General features: G+C 46.2%; 1 protein-coding gene across 10 annotated transcripts in view; it reads right to left on the reverse strand.

The window, feature by feature from the left end:
* Positions 1–20,536, reverse strand: part of TCF7L2 (transcription factor 7-like 2 (T-cell specific, HMG-box)) — a 237,454-nt gene that overhangs the window by 195,295 nt on the left and 21,623 nt on the right. For 8 of the 10 annotated variants that reach the window (XM_006879931.1, XM_006879930.1, XM_006879926.1 and 5 more), the window contains exon 4: positions 17,427–17,435. The exons of the other annotated variants lie outside the window; for them this stretch is intronic. In XM_006879931.1, coding sequence (XP_006879993.1) covers positions 17,427–17,435 — 9 coding nt within the window. The remainder of the gene's footprint in view (positions 1–17,426; positions 17,436–20,536) is intronic. 10 annotated transcript variants of the gene reach the window in all.

Below are 20,536 nucleotides of genomic sequence, written 5' to 3' on the forward strand. Positions count from 1 at the left end.
CGTGAAGGGGCAGCACCTGCCCTCAGGGGCCATGCTGATGTACCCCTCCCCCTGCACTGACTCCCCCATTGCGATGTGATCCCTACCGTGAGAAGGAGGTATGTGCGCTCTCAAAGTGAGAACTTGAGAGGGCGGGGAATTTTTTATTTTTATTTTATTTTTTAGTGTGTGTGTGTGTGTGTGTGTGTGTGTGTGTGTGTACACCACCAAATCAGATCTGACTGGTACACCAGCAGAACATCTGGTGGATCTGAACTGCACGCCTCTGAGATTGCAGTGCAGCTTCTTGCCACTAGGCCACCAAAGCTCTGGCGGGGAATTTTTAAAGCTGTCTTAAATGAAAGACTAGCTAGTAGTGGGTTTAAGAGAAGACAATGTTGAAACACACACCTAGTAACAGATGACAGATTCTTCTAGGCATTCCCTTATTCCACAGAGAAACGGAGTGCCAGCTGGATCGTGGGGACTTGCCAGAAGTTGCATGGGTAATTAGGAAAGTCTCTCCACCCCCCGACACTCCTGTCCCATGCCATGCTGGCACCTGAGAAGTGTCACAAATAAGGACAACCTCTGTCAGCAGAAACCAGGTAGGCTCCATGTGGCTCCTTGGAGGCAAGGATTCGGAGACTCCGTCTAACATACTTTGGACATGTTGTGAGGAGAGACCGGTCCTTGGAAAAGGACATCATGCTTGGGAGGGTGGAGGGAAAGTGCAGGAGAGGAAGGCCCTCTATGAGGTGGATTGATTCAGTGACTGCGGTAATTGGGATGGGAGTGTCAGAGACAGTGCGATTGGCACAGGACAGAGCATTGTACACAGGGTCATTATAAGTCGCAAGCAACTCGACTGCACATAACAATAACATGTACGTACACACGCGCGTGCGCGCGCGCACACACACACACACGCGCACACCCAAGAACAAAGAAAATAAACATTCACCCAAAAATGCATGCATGGATGTTCACAGAAGCATTATTCATACTACCCAAAGGCTATGAGCAGGTAACAAAATGCAGCTTTATCCACACAGTGGAAGAGTAAGGAAGAACTGATATATGCCACAATGTATGAACCTTGTAATGGCGCTAAGTGACAGAAGCCTTACACAAAGGATGCTTACTGTACGGTTCCATTTGTACGAAACGATGAATCCAAAGTAGCGCCAGGGGCTGGATGGATGGGACAGGGAGGAGTGAGAAGTAGAGAGACAGGGAGTTTCTCTTTTGGAATAATAAGAATGTTCTGGAATGTTCTGGTCATGGTGGCACAACTCCATGCGTCTACTAAGCCAAAGCCACATGCTCATTGCTGTCGATCCCTGCACATGTCAGTCCTACAGGGCAGAGGAGAGACGCCCCACGAGATTTCTGGGACGGAATCTCTGCAGAAGCCCACTGCCTCCTCACTCTTTCAGGGAGCCACTGGCCAGCTCAAACAACTCACCACTGCACTGGCTTATCTCCCACTACAACACCAGGGCTCAAACTTTAAAAGGGTGAGTTTTATGGTTCATGAATCTCAATTGAGATTTTTTTTTAAAAGAAATGAAAACCTGATGTTTTACTCCATCTGAAAAGCTAGACAGTGTTCACTCAGCCCCAGCCCTCTCTTGGTGAGTGGCATCAAAATGCCAACACCATGGGCTGGGTACTGTTGGGTGGCCAGATTCACAGGCAACTGCTGGTCCAGGTGGACACTGCAGAAGCTGGCAATCTGGGTGCAGAAGCCAGATACGGAACAGAGGCGGCGGACAGGACAAGCCCTTCGCAAGCATTTTTATGAGCTTATTAAAGAAGACACGTTCTCAGGCCCCGCCCCAGAGTCTGATGCAGTAGCTGGTTGGGGAGGGTCCAGAGTTGATAAATCTGGATTTTCACAAAGGTTAAGAACTGCATGGTCAGGAAAGTCTGGGTAACACTACACTAAAAAAATAGCTTCCCAGTTCTTTCTTCAGGAACTTCAGGAGGGCCTTAAACTCGGCATTTAGTGAGGGGCCAGCCAAAATCATGGCCAGACACTTCCACATGCTCACACCATCTCCCACCCCATGTTCTAGAACTCTCTCTCCTCCCAGGAGCTCCAGGCCTCTGCAGCAGGCACTCCACCTTAGCACCCAGCGGCCTCCAGCCCCTCAGGCCTTCCTGGGCAGGCTGCCGTGCTCCGAGTCCAGAAATGTTAGCCCAACACTCAGGCAGTTGGCAGTCAGCTAGAACAAGAACCCAGGAATCCCAACGCCCACAAGTTCTCACCTCCAGCTCCAACAAAGGCCCCATTGTCAGCAGGGGTGTCTCCTGGAGGGCACGCTGCCCGCGGGGCTGGGAGCGGAGGCGAGGCCAGTGAGGAATGGAATCTACACTCCAGCCCGGGGTTCTGCTCCCCAGGTTGCCCAATGCCACCACCCTAGGGGAGCCTGAGGGGATGGATGGCAGAGGTTCCCTAGGGCTTGGCAGGGGCTGTCCTGGAGGGCATCAGGGGGCCCTGGACCAGATCTGCCTAGTCCCCCAAGGCCTCAAACTTTCCCAGTCCACGGGGGTCCTAGGTGGCCTGCTTGCCAGGGAAACGGGGCTAGGAAGGACAACAGGGCTCTTGTTCAGACAGGCTTTACAGTCGGTACGGTTTCCCTGCAGAAATACAGCTAAATAAATGGACAAGCCAACCATCAGAGGTCTGTACACAGCCAGGCCTCCACACCCAGCGTCTAAGGGGCCCCAAGACCCAGCCTGGTGCACGCTTACAAGGATGGGTGCTGGGAACGCCCACAGCCCTTGGTCTGTCCGTCCATCCATCAGTCAGTCAAGAGGGGCGAAAGAAGACGGAGAATGGCTACCTCATACCCATGTTAAGACTGAGAAACTGTCTTTAAGACAGAAAACCACCACAAGCAGCTGGCTACCTCCTTTCTGGCCTCTTCTAGGGATCCCCAGAGTGTCCCTCTGCCCAAGATTTCCAAAGTTGGGAGACGTGGATGGCCAGGGGAGAGAGGGGGGAAAAGAAATTTTGCAAACCTGCACTGGTATGGTGTTTAATCAGTGTAATTAAAAGCCCCCCTTCAAGCACTGAGAGGGGGGAAAACAACATACACATCTAATCGGAGATACCCTGAGGACTCAGAAAGGGGCAATCACTAAGAAAACAGCCCAGTCACTATTGCTGCATGGCCAATACCAAGGAGAAATAAGAAGGCATGAAGCACGTGGGGGGTGGGGGGTGAGAGGCAGGCAATTGTTTTTCTATTAACAGTAACGGGAACACGCTACTAGGAATAATCATTTCTGCATCATGCCAACCTCAACTTTCATTTCAGGGTATGAGCTTCTGGGCATCAAAGCCAACAGATTCGCAGAAACGCACCAGGAAGGAGGGGACGAGAGCCCAGCCTCCTGCCCGCTACCCTCCCATCACCCCAGCCATTAGAAAATAGGTTTCTAAAGAAGTAATGTGAAAGCTCCCTGTGAAAAATAGTCCACAGCACGAGGTGAGCAGAAAGAAACTCCCCAAAACGTCATTGGGGGGCGGGGGGGGGGGGGGGGGAGATTGTAGATCTCACTGTAAAATCATCTATCCCACTCCAATCTAAATTAAGTGCTATCACACTGCTGTGTTTTAAAACAGGGTCCGAGAAGGTAGAAAAGGTTACCCACAGCAAGCAAGGGCTGCCATCCTCACCATAGCAACGCGCCTGTTTATAATACGGTCTACCTGCATCAAAGGCTTGTGCAAGACACTCAAGGCAAGACTAGTGCTACATCCAAGCCCCAGATGAAGCCAAAAGCCCTCATGAGCATGTCAATGAAACACTTCCAATTACATGGCATGCCACAATTACTAGCATTGACTCTCAATTTTTCTTTTCTTTATACTCAAGGAAGAATAAGGGGAAAAACAAATTAAGAGTTTCTAGGCCAGGGGAGAAATCCAGCAGGCGACTATAAAGTGCTTGGACTGTTTCTTTTAAAGGAGAGAGGCAGAGGCAGAGGCAGAAAGAGGGGCTGCTAAGGAGACCCAGACCTGAAGATGCTGCCGACTCCCCAGTTTTAAAAGCACACAGTCTGGGAAGCAAGGCCCCCCACAGTTCCCATCCGGGCCTCACCCACTCTAGGGCCAGAGAGAAATGACAGAGGAGCCCAAATCTAGATCTACACTGGACCCCACAAGGAAGTAAAAATAGCAGCTTTCTCTATCGAGGAAGGCACAGACACCCCTGTCCCAATATGCACTTGCAAAAGAATTCTTTTACCTTCAAAGTGCACATTAAAATAGTTAGAGGCACCACAATAAAAACATATTCCTAACAGTAGCCTCCCACTTACCATGTGACTGTAGAGACCCTCTGAAATGGCAAAGCCCTCACGTTAGGCGTCAGGACCTGAGTTCAAACCCCAGGGCAGCAACTCACTGCTTGTGTATCCCTGGGCAGTCCATTTTTCTCATCTGTACAATGGGAATGATGTATAAACTAGCTAAAAGTATTTAGAATATATGGAAAATTCTAGAAACTAACATATAGTAAAGGCTCACTGGTGGAGTGTATAACATTACCAGGCTACTGATAGAAAAATCAGTGGCTCAGGTCCACCAGTAGCTACATGAGAGAAAAGATGGTCTCCAGGAAAAATTTACACCCTAGAACTCGACAGAGGGTCACCAGGAATCATAACTGCCTCAAGGATAATAATGCACGTGAGTGTTCTTTTTGCTATTAATACTGTTTTTGCAGAAATGGTTATTGAATAACAAAGATTAATTTCTTCTCGTCTTGTACTTTCCTCTTCAGCAATGTCTTCATCTGATTATAAAACTCATTCTAACTTGGATTTCCAAGCACTTTAGACATTTAACAAGGAGCCTCAACCACCTGTACTCTGTGGCATAATGTCAACCCATTTCACAGCTAGAAAAACTGAGGCTAGGCTCACTTCAGTGATAGAGCTAAGATCCCAATCTGTTGGACCAGGAGGAATTTAAGGGTAATAAAAGGGTAAGTGTCCTGTTTATAGAGTATTTCCAAAAAAAAGAACCATTAGTGGAAGGGAGGTAAAGAGTGGCCCACATTATTTTTGGTCTGTCAAATGAATGGCGATTAGCCCTCACCCTAATATAAGCGACACGTAAGGCAGGCTCAAGACAAACCAAGGAATTCCACACTGGACAACTTCCTTAGCAAAGTGGTTTCATTCTCCAATAAACTGTACACTCTTGAAGGACAAGACTATTTCACTTTATCTAGGAATTCCAGATCAATAGACGCGTGGTGGTGGTGGTGGTGGTGTTCAGCAGGTCGGAACCAATCCATATAGCTGACCCTCCAGCAGGTTTTCAGAGGCAGTTAATCGCACCAAAGGAAATTATCCGTCCTTCTCCAGTGGAACAGCTGGTGGACTCAAACCTCTTGCCTTGGGGATTGCAGTGCAGCTTCTTACTATGAGGCCACTAGTACTACCAAATGGATACATTACAGACTTCAGATAAATATCTGTTTTTACCGTATACATTTTGGGGCGGCGGTACCCTCAATTTCTTAGTACCTCTTCCAAACTTTTTATAAACAGAGACAGTGTTATTTCATTTAGTTATCTCACTAATCCCGTAAGAAGAGAGAATTTTATTTTACTATGCCTGTTTTACAGACAGGGAAATTAAGGTTTGGAGAAGTTGTTGTCCAAGGTCATGCAAAGTCACAAAGCAGCAGAGCCAGGATTCAAACATGGATCTGTCTGAGCGAGAGCCAAGCTCTTAACAAGCATATCCTAATTCCTGATATTTCTCGGTAAGCCTGGTCCCTCTAATACAGCTCTTAGCCACCAGTTGATGTTCAGTAATTCTTTTTTTTACAAGGAAACACAAAAGACATGAGCAACCGCCCCGCATTAGAGCTTTTAGTACTCAATTTAAAAAAAAACACAAAACCCCACAACACAAACAAGCCAACCACTACCGTGGAGAATGATTCACCATATGCCCTCATACACTCTAAGGGTGATTTCTCACTGCAGACACTGGGGATGATTAATTGAATACACATTTTCACCTACCAATCTCTATAAGCAAAAGTCCAGAACAAAAACCAGCAGCATGAACTGAGCTGGATCTGCCCAGATCCAAGGATTAAATGATACTGAACTAGAAATTTCCAAACCAGAGGCCCAGCATCACCAAGGAGGAGGGGAGAGGTGTCCTGAACATGATACCTTCGCCAAATCTTCCCAGGAAGGTGTAGAGGCCGCAAGGAAGGGAGGGACACAGCAAACGCTCTAATGCAGCCTCTTAGTCACAGCCCCAGTGTTTTTTTCCACCAGAGAGAAACACCAAGTGCAACAACAGTGACTTCTAAGTGTGCAGACCGATTATAGCTTTACTTTCAAAAGAGCTTTGATTGATCTTTTTTGATAGACCTGAAATAAATTAAACTAGATTGACTCACTTGAGAATGGCCTCTAATCCTTTAGTCAGATCCCGGAGAACTCAAACCAAACCAGCTGTTAATTTAGGCTTTATAAGATAAAGCATGAGAAATCCAAGTTGATGTACCCCAGAGCAAAGCTTACATCATCTCTGTAAGCAATCAACTTACTGCTTCTTTTAGGAACTAATCAGTTCTTGGGTAAGTGGGTGCCAAGCCTGTGCTCTCAGAATGAACCCTGCTCTGAGAAAGGAGAGAAGAGGAGAAAACCCGAGAAATAAGGACTGCCTCGTTCCCCAATCAAGCTCGGAACCAGCCCAAAGCATTTTCAATCTGCTTTCTGCAAGTCACCTGCCTCCCGCTCCGTAAACATCCCACAGCTTGACCAGAGCCGAGTGAGTACCCACAAACCACTGAATAAGAGGAAGCGGCCGGCGCACTTAATATTTCTTTCCAGGGAGGGTGGGCAGAATCACCCAGGAAATATTCACCACTACTTTTTCATTCCCTCACCTTTGAAGATCACACTTTCCCTTTTTTTTTTAATCTTTGCTCCTGGGTGTCTTTGATTTGAATGTTGGGTCTCCACGCTTTCAAGTGATGGCACTAATAGAGTTAACAACACACACACACACACACACACACACACACGTGCACGCAGAGGTAAAGGTTTTTCCCCAAACCAAACTATGGTCACATTAACCATCACCCCACCCCTCCCACCTTTGATCAGCAGTTCTAACGTGTCCAGGGAAGTGAAGGGGAGTCATCACTTCCAGGGGCCCCTGTCCACACCCTGACCACAGGAGGCCTCAGCAGTGCCTTTTCCTTCTGTAAGCAGCATTGCTGCCAGCCCCCTGGTCCTAAACAATGTTTCACATAACACTCTGTTTACCGAACATAAGGGGATCAAGAATCGAAATCCAATTTAAGGAATTATGGTGCCTTCAGACTGTTTTTCCTCAACGATGAAAAAAGACAGGCATGTTGTTTCTGGAATTAGGCCAGAAGAAATGGATCCTTGTAGAGTAATACCAGAAAAAAAAAGGAAAGAAAGAAATCAATGTACATGATGGGGGAAGAAGACTGCTGAAACAGGAATTAAAACCTGGGTAGTATATCAATGTGTCGCATTCTCTGCAAAAGATCCTGAAGTTTCTTTCAGAGCCCTATTTTGGCATCCTTTTGACCATTTGACAAGGAGAAGATGTCCATCTCTTACCACTTCTGAGAAGTAGAAAAAAACATACCCAGAAATGATGGAAAGAAAAGATACATACTGGAAATAAAAAAATCAACCTCAATATCTATTTGCTTACACTGGAAACAAAAAAGAAAAAACAAGCCAGAGTGCCTCAGCCACCATGAGGAAGGGGTGGTTCAGTGGTGAAATCCATGCCTTCCCTGCAAGAGATCTGGGTTCAATTCCTGGTCTGGGCACCGTGTGTGCCGTCAACACCTGTTTGTCAATGGACACTTGAGTTTTGCTACGAATGACAGACTACAAAGCAAGGCCTGGCGATCCATGGACTACACTCTATGGATCACAAAGGTCCACTCTGGAATTGACATGCACATGACACACAGGCCTAGGCAAGGCTTCTCTTCAATGTGCACGGGGTCACCATGAACAGAGGCCAACTGACAGCAAGCCCGCCAATAGTTAGGAGCTCACCCAACTTACAGCTATCACCCCCTTATAAATAAAAATAACCACTGCTAACTGCCTGCCATTGCATCTGGAATCTCAGCATATGACTCCACTAAATCCTCTGAGATCCATTCTTATCCCCATTTTAGAGATAAAATTGAGGCTTCCAGTTAAGTAACTGGCCAAGGTCTTCTGTGCAAAAAAAAGGGCAGAGCTGGCCAGGACACTGTCTCACAGACTGCCTCCCTTCCCAGCAAAACAACTAGACAAGACTTTCACAGCTGCTAACGGGTCTTACCTCTTCCTAGGCCCTGCAAAGGCATTTCACAGCTGAGCGGATCGAGACCCACAACAGTGGCAGACTGGCGATACCCAGTGATCCTGTGCCTCAACTCCAATTATTAAGCTTCCTCCTGTCTCTTAATTAATTCTTCCCGCTACTCTACACAAAGACAAGGTTGTCCCCAGGGAAAGACGCTTGGGCCTGTCGGTGGTGCCTGGGGAAATGGCTTGGTTGTTGCTGTGAATTTCTTTCTTTCTTAATTTCTTTCTTTCTTCCTTCCTTTGTTTCTTTCCTTTTATTTTAGGGGTAAGTAAGAGGCAGAGGGAAAATTAGATTAAGTAAATTAAGGCATTCTTTATAAGTAGAGAATAAAATCATCACCTAGAGCAAGTCCCCTATTCATAAGAGAAAGCTCATGCCCAAAAAACAGACAGATATGTCTTAGAGAAAGTGCAGCCAGAGTGCCCCTTAAAGGCAAGGACGACGAGGTGTTTTATCTCACATACTTTGGGCATGTTGTGAGGAAAGGCCATCCCTTGGAAAAGGACACCATGCTTGGAAAATCAGGTCAGCAAAGGGGAAGACGACCCCCACCGAGGTGGACAGACACAGTGGCTGCTGTGATGGGATCCAGTGTACAAAAGACAGTAAGGACAGAACAGTACAGGACATGGTTTAGAAAGGGTGTTGACCAGGTCGCTCTGAGTCGCACTCAACTTGCTGGCACCTAACAACAACAACATCCCTAAAGGCCAGGCCATCAGCTGGGATGCCAAGGACAAGCTTTAGTGGAAAAGAAACAAAAAAAGAGAGGCCATTTCCACAGCTCAGGCCACTGAGCCACTACCCAGGTCTACCTGATGCCAAAAACACACCATAGCTTTCAAATTAATGAAGCCTGCTGAAATATAGGTCCTTCTTGGGGGAGAGGGGAGGTGAGAGGAGCCAGGAGGTCGACCGGTGTCATTAAGACCATTATAATTTACTGTTTTACATCTCCTTGAGCCAAAAAAACCCAAGAGGGAGTGAAAGGTCCGTTGCCAAAGCCTGCTTCCTAACTTCTAGCCTCCCTCATTCTCTTTCCGTTTTGGTCTCCAAGCAGCTTCAGGAAGAGAACAACAGGAAGGAGCAAACCTGTCCAGAGCTGCATCTGAAGTCAGCCTTCTGCAAACAGGCAAGCTCTGAACTGCACCTTCAGGGCCAGGGGGAACGAATCACCGCCTTCAAGTCGATCGAGGGGAATCAATGTCAAGGCTTAACGGATACTCAACCAATGCGGTCCAGCTCCTGACTACTCTGCTGTTATCCGAGTTGGGTCTGCTGTCCTCCAGCTCATTTCTTGCCCAGGAAAAGCCCCACGGGAAAATTCCAGCAAGCTGACCTGGGCTGTGGGCACAGATTCAACCGCAGGGATGCCAACATGTTCTCTCAACGCGGCTGGGCACCAGGGCCAGGAGCAGTTCGCTTCCAATCCCAAGTTCTCAGGGCCGGGGTGACACAGCCAAAGGTCTCTCATTCCTAGGAACCAACGAGCGTGGCCTGTCTTGAAGGCAAATTGGAGAAGGAGGGGGCTGTTACACGCTTATTACTGACGCACGCACACAATAGCTGGACCAGAGAGATCAGAGAAAGCTCCCTCATAAAGAAATAAGTGTTATTAGATTCGCAAGCCAGGAGTCAGACCTTTGTCTTTCACAACCTCGGAAGGATGCCTTCTACATTTTTTTTTTTTTAATGAAGTCCTTAGCAATAGAAATGTGACCAAAGAAGGCAGCAGACGTTACAACCAAAAGCCACAAACTCCTGTCTTGCTGTCACTAATTTCATGCCCATCAGACGCTGAATCATTCGAAGTCCCTCTGCGGGGAGATAAATTATGTCACAGTACAGACCCTGTCACCCTAACGCTCTTCAAAAGGGACTCTGGCCTCCTGGCTTGGCCCTGAGCTCCTGCAAGAGGGGTACATCCAGGCGGCTTCACTGTGTGAGGTGGGGAGCAAAGAGGATGAAGAAAAAGCACAAAAAGGTGTGCAACCCAGTAACCCACAAAGCTGTCACCGTGGCAAAAGGTTTTTGTGACAAGAGGGGTTGTTCGCGTGGCCAACTAAAACCTGGACAAGTTCATCACCCTCTTAGAAATAGCAATAAGACCAATTAACCTTTCGTAAGGACCTGGTGACACTTCTGTCACAAAGCTGTTTGTGACTAGTTGCTAACGTAGAGGGTGGTGGTTCAAATCCACTCAGCAACACTGCAGACAACCTGGCAATCTTCTTCAGTAAAGGTTTTTACTGGTTCTGTGTACCACTGGGTTGGAACCAAACCACAGCTAACTGTCTGGCGAGTTTTTAGAGGCAGTGAATCGCACAGGAGGAGATGGCCCATTCTTCTCCCACAAAGCAGCTGGTGGATTAGAACCACGTGCCTTTGGGATTGCAGCACCAATTCTTACCACTTGGCCACCAGCAACTCTACAGAGCAGTTCTGCTCTGTAACACACGGGGTCGCCGTGAGTCAGAACCAACACCACAGCAATGGCTGTGCAGCGTTTTCACCTTTCTTGTATGTCAGAAACTGTGGAGCTAAGGCCCTCTCATGTCTCGTCATAATAACCCCATAGAACAGGACCTCGCATTAAATCCACTTGCCATGGCTAAGAAAACTGAGGCACAGAACAGTTAAAGTCATTTGCCCAAGGTAAAGTCTCTAGTTTTAGGTTTAAAACTTTTTCAAGTTGTGGGAATCCATTATCAGGATAAAGAAGAAATGCTATACTTGAGGGGGAAATTTTGACCTGGAAACTAGTTAATGAGGAAAAAAATATTCCCTGGCAAAGGAGATGAGAGGCAAGCAGGAGAATCAGGGGAAATACACAGAACAGGAAGATCAATCACAAGTTGGTCTAGATGTTTCCAAAATCGTCCTCTGAGGTATTACGTAAGTTACAGAGAAAGAGAGAAGAAACCCCAGGTGGGGCGTGTGACGGCAGAGTATCCAGGACAGGCAGGGACAATGTGCCGGCAGCCAGTCACTGGGGAGCCTGGCCTCACGTGGGATTCTCAATCTCCACATTCTGGGATCCTGAGTGCTGGCATTCCGCCAGAATGTCATCCTGGGATTCCTGGGCTTCGACCTTCCCCAACAGGGTTGGTTCTGCTTCCCAGGCAGCCAAGTTCCTAAGCTGTGATGGCAAATGGAAACCACACACCCCGATCTGCACCAGAAGTCAGGTTGAAAGATAAAAATCCTCTCTCTCGAGCTGACGTGATAACAGAACCGTGGAGGCTGAAATCAAAACCATTGCTGCTTTGCATGTGGCATGTGGTTTTGTGTGTGTAGGTTTGCTTTGGGGTTTTTTTTGTTGTATGTGTGTGTTTGTTTGTTTTTTTTCACACGCTAGATTGCTGGCTCCTATCACGTTTCAGCTACTGTCACCGTCCTTTACTGCTATGCAAACCAAGGTGGTTAGAGATGCCACCTTGGCCAAAAATTCCGAGGGCAGAGACCATAAACACCAAACGACTGGCGACTTAGAACAGTGAAATAAATCAATCTGTACAACCAAAGAGGCTTTGTCTGTAACAACCCTCAGATGACAACGTCATGTCAGAAGGAACAAGTGTGTAGGGTATTAAAAGAAGGTGTATTTGCAGGTAGAGATTAACTAGCATATTTAACCCAAGCAGAAAGGCACCCAAAAAACAACAAAAAAAAAAGGGTGCTTTTTTAAGGGGAGCCCAAGGGAAGTCCACCTCATTTTTTTTAAGCCTTTTCCTCACATTCAGATTCAAGCCCTGCCTGTGCCATTTCCCAGACACAAATGTCCTCCCGGGTCCCCTCTTCCTGGAGGAGAATCTGTCATGTGTATTCACTCATCATTAGGAAACTGGCGACAGTGACAAGTTTTAAAGAAGAAAAACAGGGTTCTTAAAACACACTGCCGGCTTGGTAAACACGTCCCTGGCTCAGGGGCATTTCTGGAAGCTTCCTTTAAGTTCCCTTTCAAGAAAATGCCTTTACACGTTGGTTCAGTGAGGGTTGTTGGGGTTTTGTTTTGTTTTGTTTTGTTTTTTTAAATTAACAGGGAAACCGCCTGGCTTTTTCAAGAATTATTAAGAAATAACTGCTGCTGGATCCCAGAATGAAAGCTGGGTGACTGAAGATTAGGACCAGTGAGGAGCAGGGGAGGTGTATTTTGACTGTAATGATAAAACTCAAGTAGGGAGTGAGGTGTCTCCAGAGTCACTCCTGAACGGAGTCGGATTCATCCTATATACCTATAAAACCTTCATCTAGAACCTGATATCATAAGGAACCATTAAAAAAAAAAAAAAACAACCACCCTACAGAAAATAACTGTTAAGCTAAAGAACTGATAATGCCTCACTGAAAATTTAATTTCTGATAGGTGATTAATGCGATATATGTGGTCAATGATTGAGTATCTGTCTTTTGCTACATATTAGATCTTTCAATCTGATCAAAGGGACCAGGACATCCGTGCAAGCTTTCAGCTTTGCTGTAACACCAGGTAAACAGCCCCACAGGGCTCAGAAGAGCCTTGCCCTCAAACACACACAGCCCTTCTAACCCACCAAGTGGATGCTTTCTTTTCCATTCAAGTCTGTTCTCCTGCTGGAGTGAATTCCCTTATTCATGGCCTCTCCAGTCCACATTGTCTACACCCCACCCTTCAGGAATATAAATCTGACACTGCTTTGGGACCAAACCAGACACAGTCCCCCATAAAACTCACAGAATGTGAGGGATGCTACAGCTTCCAGGACAAAGGTCCTCAGTCTCAGAAGCACGTCTCAATATGCTTCTTCCAAGTTCATTCATTACCTCGCTTACTTTTCCTTAAATGACCTGGAGGCCTATCATTGGGCAGATCACACTGGGGGCCTAAATGCACTGGGGTGGGGAAGAGGCCGAGAGAACTAAGGTATCGAATTTCTCTCTGAAAGAACATGTTGGTTCTACCAGCACCTCCTTTAGGATATTCAGATCATCAGCATTCAAACTCTTGAAACAATACTACAAGGTCTTATTCCTTTTCTTTCTTTCCTTCCCCTTCCCTTAAAGTTCTCAGATTTGTGCCTTAACTGAGTTGGTACTTGGAGAAAACAAGTAAGTACAATCTCCCACCAAATGTATCTCTGGGAGAAACGATTTCCCAAGGGTGGGTCCTAAATGTTCAATGTGACCCTCATACAATGAACTATACCCCAATTATTGGGGTGGGTGGGGGGGAAATCTTAGGGCTTTAACATTCATTTCTATCCAGTATTCTCAGATTTATGAGCTCCAGGGCAAGAGAGCACAGCCTTGAATTCCTGGAGGCCCAGTGCCAAGCCCCAAAGGCATCCATAACCTTTTCTAGTCTCCTTTCAACAAGGGAAGTTTCCAACTCTAGTCCAGTCCACAAAAAAGAAAGGCAGCTGATAGAGACAAAAATCCTTAAAGCAAAAGGGAGACACTAAACAATTACAACCCAACAACTCCCTGGAGGTTCGCAGCTTAAGGGTTCAAGTATACTCAGAAGTTATCTAGAAAGGCCTGGCAATCAATTTGCAAAAAAATTAACCATTAGCATCCCATGGAGCGCAGTTCCGCTGGTACACAGGGGTTGTTAGGCATGAAGAGTTGACAGTGGCAACTGGTGCGGGCAGAACACCTCCCCAGCCCTTTCCAGAACAAAAGGGAAACACAAGAAATTTTTTTTGGGGGGGGGGCAACTTTTTTTTATTTTAAATTAATTTATTTATTTTTCATTTCAATGAATATCTACAGAGATTTTGGAATTCCATTCATTCATTGTTACACCCTTCTCCCCGCACACCCCCCCTCCCCTCCCCCCCCTATTTGCTCCTCTCCTTGAAAAGCAAAAGAAAAACTCCCTCATTGGTACTAGGCAAGACTTGGGGCTCTAGTGGCCTAGTGGCAAGAAGCTGCACTGCAATCGCAGAGGTATGCGGTTCGAATCCACCAGATGCTCTGCTGGAGAAGGAGGGGCAATTTCCTCCCGTACCAGTCAGATCCGATTTGATAGTACACACACACACACACACACACAAAATTAAATAGGCAAGACTTTCCAAGAAACTCTTGCAAATATCAAAAGAACTCACTGCCATCTAGTTAGATGGATTCGTAGCAGGCCGCCAGCAGGTTTCTGAGGCTGTAAACTACAGGGGAAGAGACCGCCCATCTTTCTCCTGAGGACCTGCTGGAGGATTTGCACCAACAGACAGGTGCCATTTTTAGTTCAGCTGCACAGCTTCCTATAGACTAAGCCACCAGAGCTCCCCTTTTCCAAATACACCTGAAGCCATCGATTTCCAAACAATAACCCTATCTAAACTGCTATCCAGAAGGCAACAGAATAAAACATAGCCTGCCTGCCTCTCCCTTTATTACTTGACAAAAAAAATTTTAAAACATTTTAAAAAATATATATAGAGAGAGAGTAACACATTTCCATCCTCAGTTTTTAAAGTCTTACTCATAGCCAGATATACAATTACATTCTCTCCTTCCCTCCCTCTCCTCCCTCTCTCAGCCTCTCTCCGTCTCTCTCCATCTCTTCGAGTGTCTCCTTATCTCTCTCTATCTCTCTCTCTCTCCCCGTTTTTAAAAAATCACTAGTAAGCTTTCCAGCAGGAGTTTTTGCCAGATCCCCTGTTGTAACGCCTGGGAAAGCCCATAAGGATGTCGGGGCTGGGAATACAGACACGGAACCTCAAATTTCCTTTCTATTTTGGACTGTCAATAGCATTTAGGAAAAACCCCTCCTCTCCTTTCTGCTTCATATGTCTCCCTTATTGGTTCAATTACAGAGCGCGGCTCCCCCACGGCAGTCAGTGCATCGTTTTGTCATTTCTGCCTTTCCCTGCCATTAGCACAGGCTGCTGCCACGCCGGGCCCAGCTGCCTCCCGGAGTGGCCTGCAGCATCGGTGCATCCTATTCCCCCAAGTGGTCCCCCCTTTGACTAATGTTCACCCACACTCATACATCATTCCCAAATTGGTCCAAATGAATTAAACACAGCTCTGCTTAACATTACGAGATTTAAATGGATTTTCTCTCTACAGGTCTGCCCCATAATTGGGTTTATCCATCTTGTTGAAGTACAGTTTACACTTGCTAACATCACGCCAATTCAAGCTACATTTTCTGCTCCAGTGGCAGGAGCAAGGCAGATTTGTCATCGGATCATAACAGGTAATTCAAACAACAATTAGTTTGATGACGGCCCGTATGTCAATGTCTGTCCCCAGCAGCCTGGCTCACACCCCGTGTTCTCTGTTCCTCAAGATGAATTGTGTTCACAATTCTTCAATTTCAATCATCAACAATGCTTACTGAATCAACTTAAAAACTATTGACACAAGGCTGTCTTCCCCACGGAGCAGCCTTCACCAGAGCTCCAGTGAAAAGAATCTTCTAGTCGACCTAGGACGGGGCTGCTACCACATAACACATCCAATTTCCGATTTCCAACCAAAGCTATTTATTCTGGTACTTCGCTGCAACCTGAAATTCAGGGAGGCACAGGCTTTGGGAATAGAAAGGAATGGATTTGCACAGGCTCACCCATCCAGTGAAAAAGAAAACACTTGTTTTTTTTGTTTTGGGGTGTTTTTTTTTCTTTTTCTTATTTTTAAAGTATCTCTAAAGGAATGAATGGCAATTGTCAGTCTAGGGAAATTTTATAAACTTAGGAGTTTATATCTCATTTAAAACAAAAAGAAGTAAAAAGTTAATTAAGTTGTTTTTAAAAGCCAACTAACCTTCAAGCACTTGGTATAAAAGACAATCAGACACACATAAACAGTTCAATCATGGATGCCCACTGCAGGTGCACCATGCAAAGCGACAGGCTGAAGACAAGCTGGAGTCTAGGCTGATGACCAAATTGAAGATACCTGGGAAAGCATGTCAAGTCACCAAGGCGCTGAGTCCATCTTAATTTAGTTGAATGAATGTAATTTAAAAAAAAAAATGCCTCATGGTAACAAAGGGGCAGTTATTAGAAAACTGAAAAGACATTCTTCACTGGCAATTCACGTGCACCTGAATCTCACTCATGCCACAGCGAGTGTTTAAATACGCGGATTCCCTGTGACTGCGCACCAACTATGTGCCAGGCATGACTGCGCGGGACTACAGAGGACGCAGAGGTGAAGACAGACTCACAGCCCTTCCAAAGAGTGTCTGTTCTAGTCTCCTGTGCAAGGAAGGACTAGGCAGAATTTTTAAATGCTACAAGAGAGATGCAAACAGCAGCCCACAGGAGTCATAAATCTTTGTTACTCAGCAAAGATGGTCCAGGTTATCAAATTTATCATGTGTGATGTTTCTGACAGGGAAGAAGAAATGCACAAGGCGTGTCAGGAAAAGGCATCGCTATACCTACCAACGAGAACTCAAAAATAACAGGAGCATTTTTACAAGCCAATGCACGACCATCTCATAAAAACTGTCTCCTTCAAAAACTTTTCAAAGTAAAAGTGCCATTGTAAGGGGCTCTGGTGGTGCAATGTTAAGTGCTCAGCTGAGAAGTAGCCTCATGGGGGCAAAGACCTGTTTATTTTCTCTCATATAGATTACAGCCCAGTATCTCTACTCAGCCCCACAGGGCACTAGGAATTAACCCAACAACCCACATCTGTCATTATGCCCATTTTACAGATTTAGAAACCAAGTCTTACCACAACTGGGACTCAAAACCAAGTTCATGCCACTCTAGAAGCATAAACTACCTACCTCCACGCGCATCTCTTCCTTTAAAAATGCAAAGGTCATGGTGTAGGGCACAATTAAGCGCTCCACTATGAGCTGAAAGGTTAGTGGCTTGGAACCAAACCAGAAGCTTCCAAAAGGTCACAGCTGTGACAACCCAATGCAGCTGTTCTACTCTACAGACATGGGGTGACCACTATGAACTGGAACTGGCTTGATGGCAACTAACAAGTCACTACAGCACCAACAGTACAACAAAAACTTTAATCAGACTGTTGTTGTTGGGTGCCTTCAAGTCGACAGTGACTCCCAGCAAACCTACGAATTAACAGATCTGAACACTGTCCTACTCTGTGCCATCCTCACCGTCTTAAAAATACTCAAACCGTGAATAAGTCACTGTGTCAATCCACCTCACTAAGGGTCCAGCAAAGGCTAACCCTCCACCTTTGCCACCATGATGTCCTTTTCCAAGGACTGGCCTCGACTAAGCCACCAACTTTCAACGAGGGGTTATTATGATCCCTAGGGCACACTTGGCGATTTCCAGAGACATTTTTGATTGGGTGCTAGCAACATCTAGAAGGTAGGCACCAAGAAGGCTGTAAATATCCTACAATGCACTGGACAGTCAGTCCCTCAGAACAAAGAATTAGGATAAAGTGTCAAGTAGTGCCCAGGCTGAAGAAGCACGTACAAGTCATCCTATCTCATCCAGACCCACGACTAAGGAAGAGCCGGCATGTCGATGTCTAGGAAAGACCTCGCCGTGTAGCAGCCTGGAATAACCAAGTGCTTCTCCAGTGAAACCTGGGCTTAACAAGACGCTTCACAGTCTACAAAGGCTTGATGCCAATGATTATTTTTATAGTATATGCTATGGACGGTGAACTAGGTAGTGCATACACCTACTTTAAAACTGGACACGTGGGGAGCTCTGGTGGCCTAGTGACAAGACGCTGCACTGCAATCCCAGAAGTACGCAGTTCAAATCCACCATATGCTCTGCTGGAGAAGGAGGAGGCAATCGCCTCCTGTACCAGTCAGATCTGATTTGATGGTACACATAAAAATAATACAATAAAAATTTGAAAAAATTTTAAAAAACTGGACATGTTGTGCTCACTTTCGCAGCACGTATACTAAAACTGGAACGATACAGAGAAGATGGGCATGGCCCCTGCGTGAGGGTGACATGCAAATTCATGAAGTGTTCCTTATCTTTCTGAGCAACCTTCCTGCTAAGGCCATCGGACACAGAATCCATGTAATGCTACATCCGATTTGTAAAAAACAAAAAATAAAACAAAAACTTGACACATGTGCTCACATAAGCTTTATAACTAAATATTCAACATACTGCAAACCACACAATGGTTTTTAAGGAACTTGTAGGAAAAACAGTCTGGTAGCATTGTTTATCTTAAGAGTGTATATAGATTCCAAGGTAAATCATTTAAAACAAAACAAAACAAAAACCCCAAACAAGTCACCTTCTCTGTTTGATTAGGATTTGTTACCATGCAACCAATCAAGCTCCAGAAACAAATTACGTGCTGATGCTGTTGAGGTCTGCACTTAGCTCAACAGGCCCAGGACTCCCAGGGTTTTATAAAGAGTAAACAGTAAAAACTGGAACTTACAGGTAAATTTACTAATTACCATACATCAGGGTGGCCGAGTGGTAAAAAGCTGTGCTGCAACTCCAAAGGCACGCAGTTCAAACCCACCAGCTGCTCTACAGGAAAACCATGGGCAACCTCCTCCCTTGAGATTTACTGCCTCTCTGGAGGGCGAGCTATGCGTCGGTTCTGACTCAACAGCACACAACAACAACTACACATCAGGCCTCTGTGCCCACTTGCTGTGGTCAAAGGGGGCACACAGATGACTAACAAGAAGAACCAAGTGATTTTGTTCAAGCTAAGAACCACCAGGCTTCTCTCACGCATTGACAGCCCTCTGCAAATGCGCGGGAAGGTGCCCAAGCACCTTCTGGTGATGGAGAATAAGCAGATACAGATGTCTCATCTCACACAAAGACAGTGATGTCAATAAAACAGCTAGGTTTTAAAGTGATAAGTAAAATCAGTAAAACTAGATTGGTTTGCTTTATCTGACCAATGCAACACAACTACTACAGGCTTTGACAAGACTGTAAACTATACCAGGAAAGACAGAAACGAGGCTGAGCTAGTCTTGGCCCTGTGTGCACCAGACTGTGTGACCTTAGACATACTAACTCATGTCTTTGCCCCTCAGCGCTTTCTTCTAGACAGACTAGACAAGGGTGCTCTGGAGACCAGCAACTCTAGCATATTTGGGGAGCTTGTCAGAAATGCATATTCTCAGCCCCCCCGCCCGGGACCTGCTGAATAAGGATCTGCAGTGGCACATTTGGTATGTTGTAAGTCTGAGCCCCCCTAGACTGGGCCCTTGTAGCTTCCAGGTGACTATCAAACCCACTCCCAACTTCTCTCACCGACACCAACTCAGAGGCTAGTGGTTACCAGGACTACCTGCTGATCAACTGTCTTCAAAACCGAGACTTCTATCAATTGAACAAAGGAGCTCTGGTGGCCTAGTGGCAAGAAGCTGCGCTGCAATCCCAAAGGCATACGGTGCGAATCCACCAGCTGCTCTGTGGGATGAGGATGGGCCATCTCCTCCCATGCGATTAACTGCCTCTGAAAACCTAGTAGAGGGTCAGCTGTGGGGCGGTTCTCACTCAATGGTACACAACCACCACCACCAACTGAACAGCGGATCTCTGGTGGCTTAACAGAAAGGAGCTGCCCTTCCGACCCAAAGGCATGCGGTTCGACTCCACCAGCAACTCCAAGAGAGAAAAGCGAGCAATTCCCTCTTGAGCTATTTACTTTGAAGACTTGATGAAGAGTCAGTTATGTCAGTTCTAACGCTGCAGCACATACCACCTCCAAGAACTGAACACACACAAGGCATCCTGTAAAACTTAATAGTTAAACCAAATTGTTGTTGTTATGTGCTGTCGAGTTGTTTGCGACTCACAGCGACCCTATGTACAACAGCCCTATCCTGAGTACCCCAGTCACTGAATCAATCCACCTCATAGAGGGTCTTCCCCTTCTGCGCCGTCCCTCTACCCTACCCTACCAAGCATGATATCCCTCTCCAAGGACCGGTCCCTCCTTACAACATGTTCAAAGTATGTCAGACGAAGCCCCAGAATCCTTGACTCCAAGGAGTAGCCTGGTTTAACCCTCTCCAGGATGGATCTGTTTGTTTTCTTGGCAGTCCATGGTACATTCAGTACTCTTCTCCAGCACCACAGCTCAAAGGCGTCAATTCTCCTTCTATCCTCCCTAGTCATTGTCCAACTCTCTGATGCATAACAAGTGATTGTAAAAACCATGGCCTGTATCAGGCAGACTTTAGTCTCCAGAGAGACACCGTTGCTCTTGAGTACTTTA

Source organism: Elephantulus edwardii, unplaced genomic scaffold (assembly GCF_000299155.1).
Source record: "Elephantulus edwardii isolate Elephantulus edwardi_28Jun2011 unplaced genomic scaffold, EleEdw1.0 scaffold00006, whole genome shotgun sequence".
Lineage (NCBI taxonomy): Eukaryota > Metazoa > Chordata > Mammalia > Macroscelidea > Macroscelididae > Elephantulus > Elephantulus edwardii.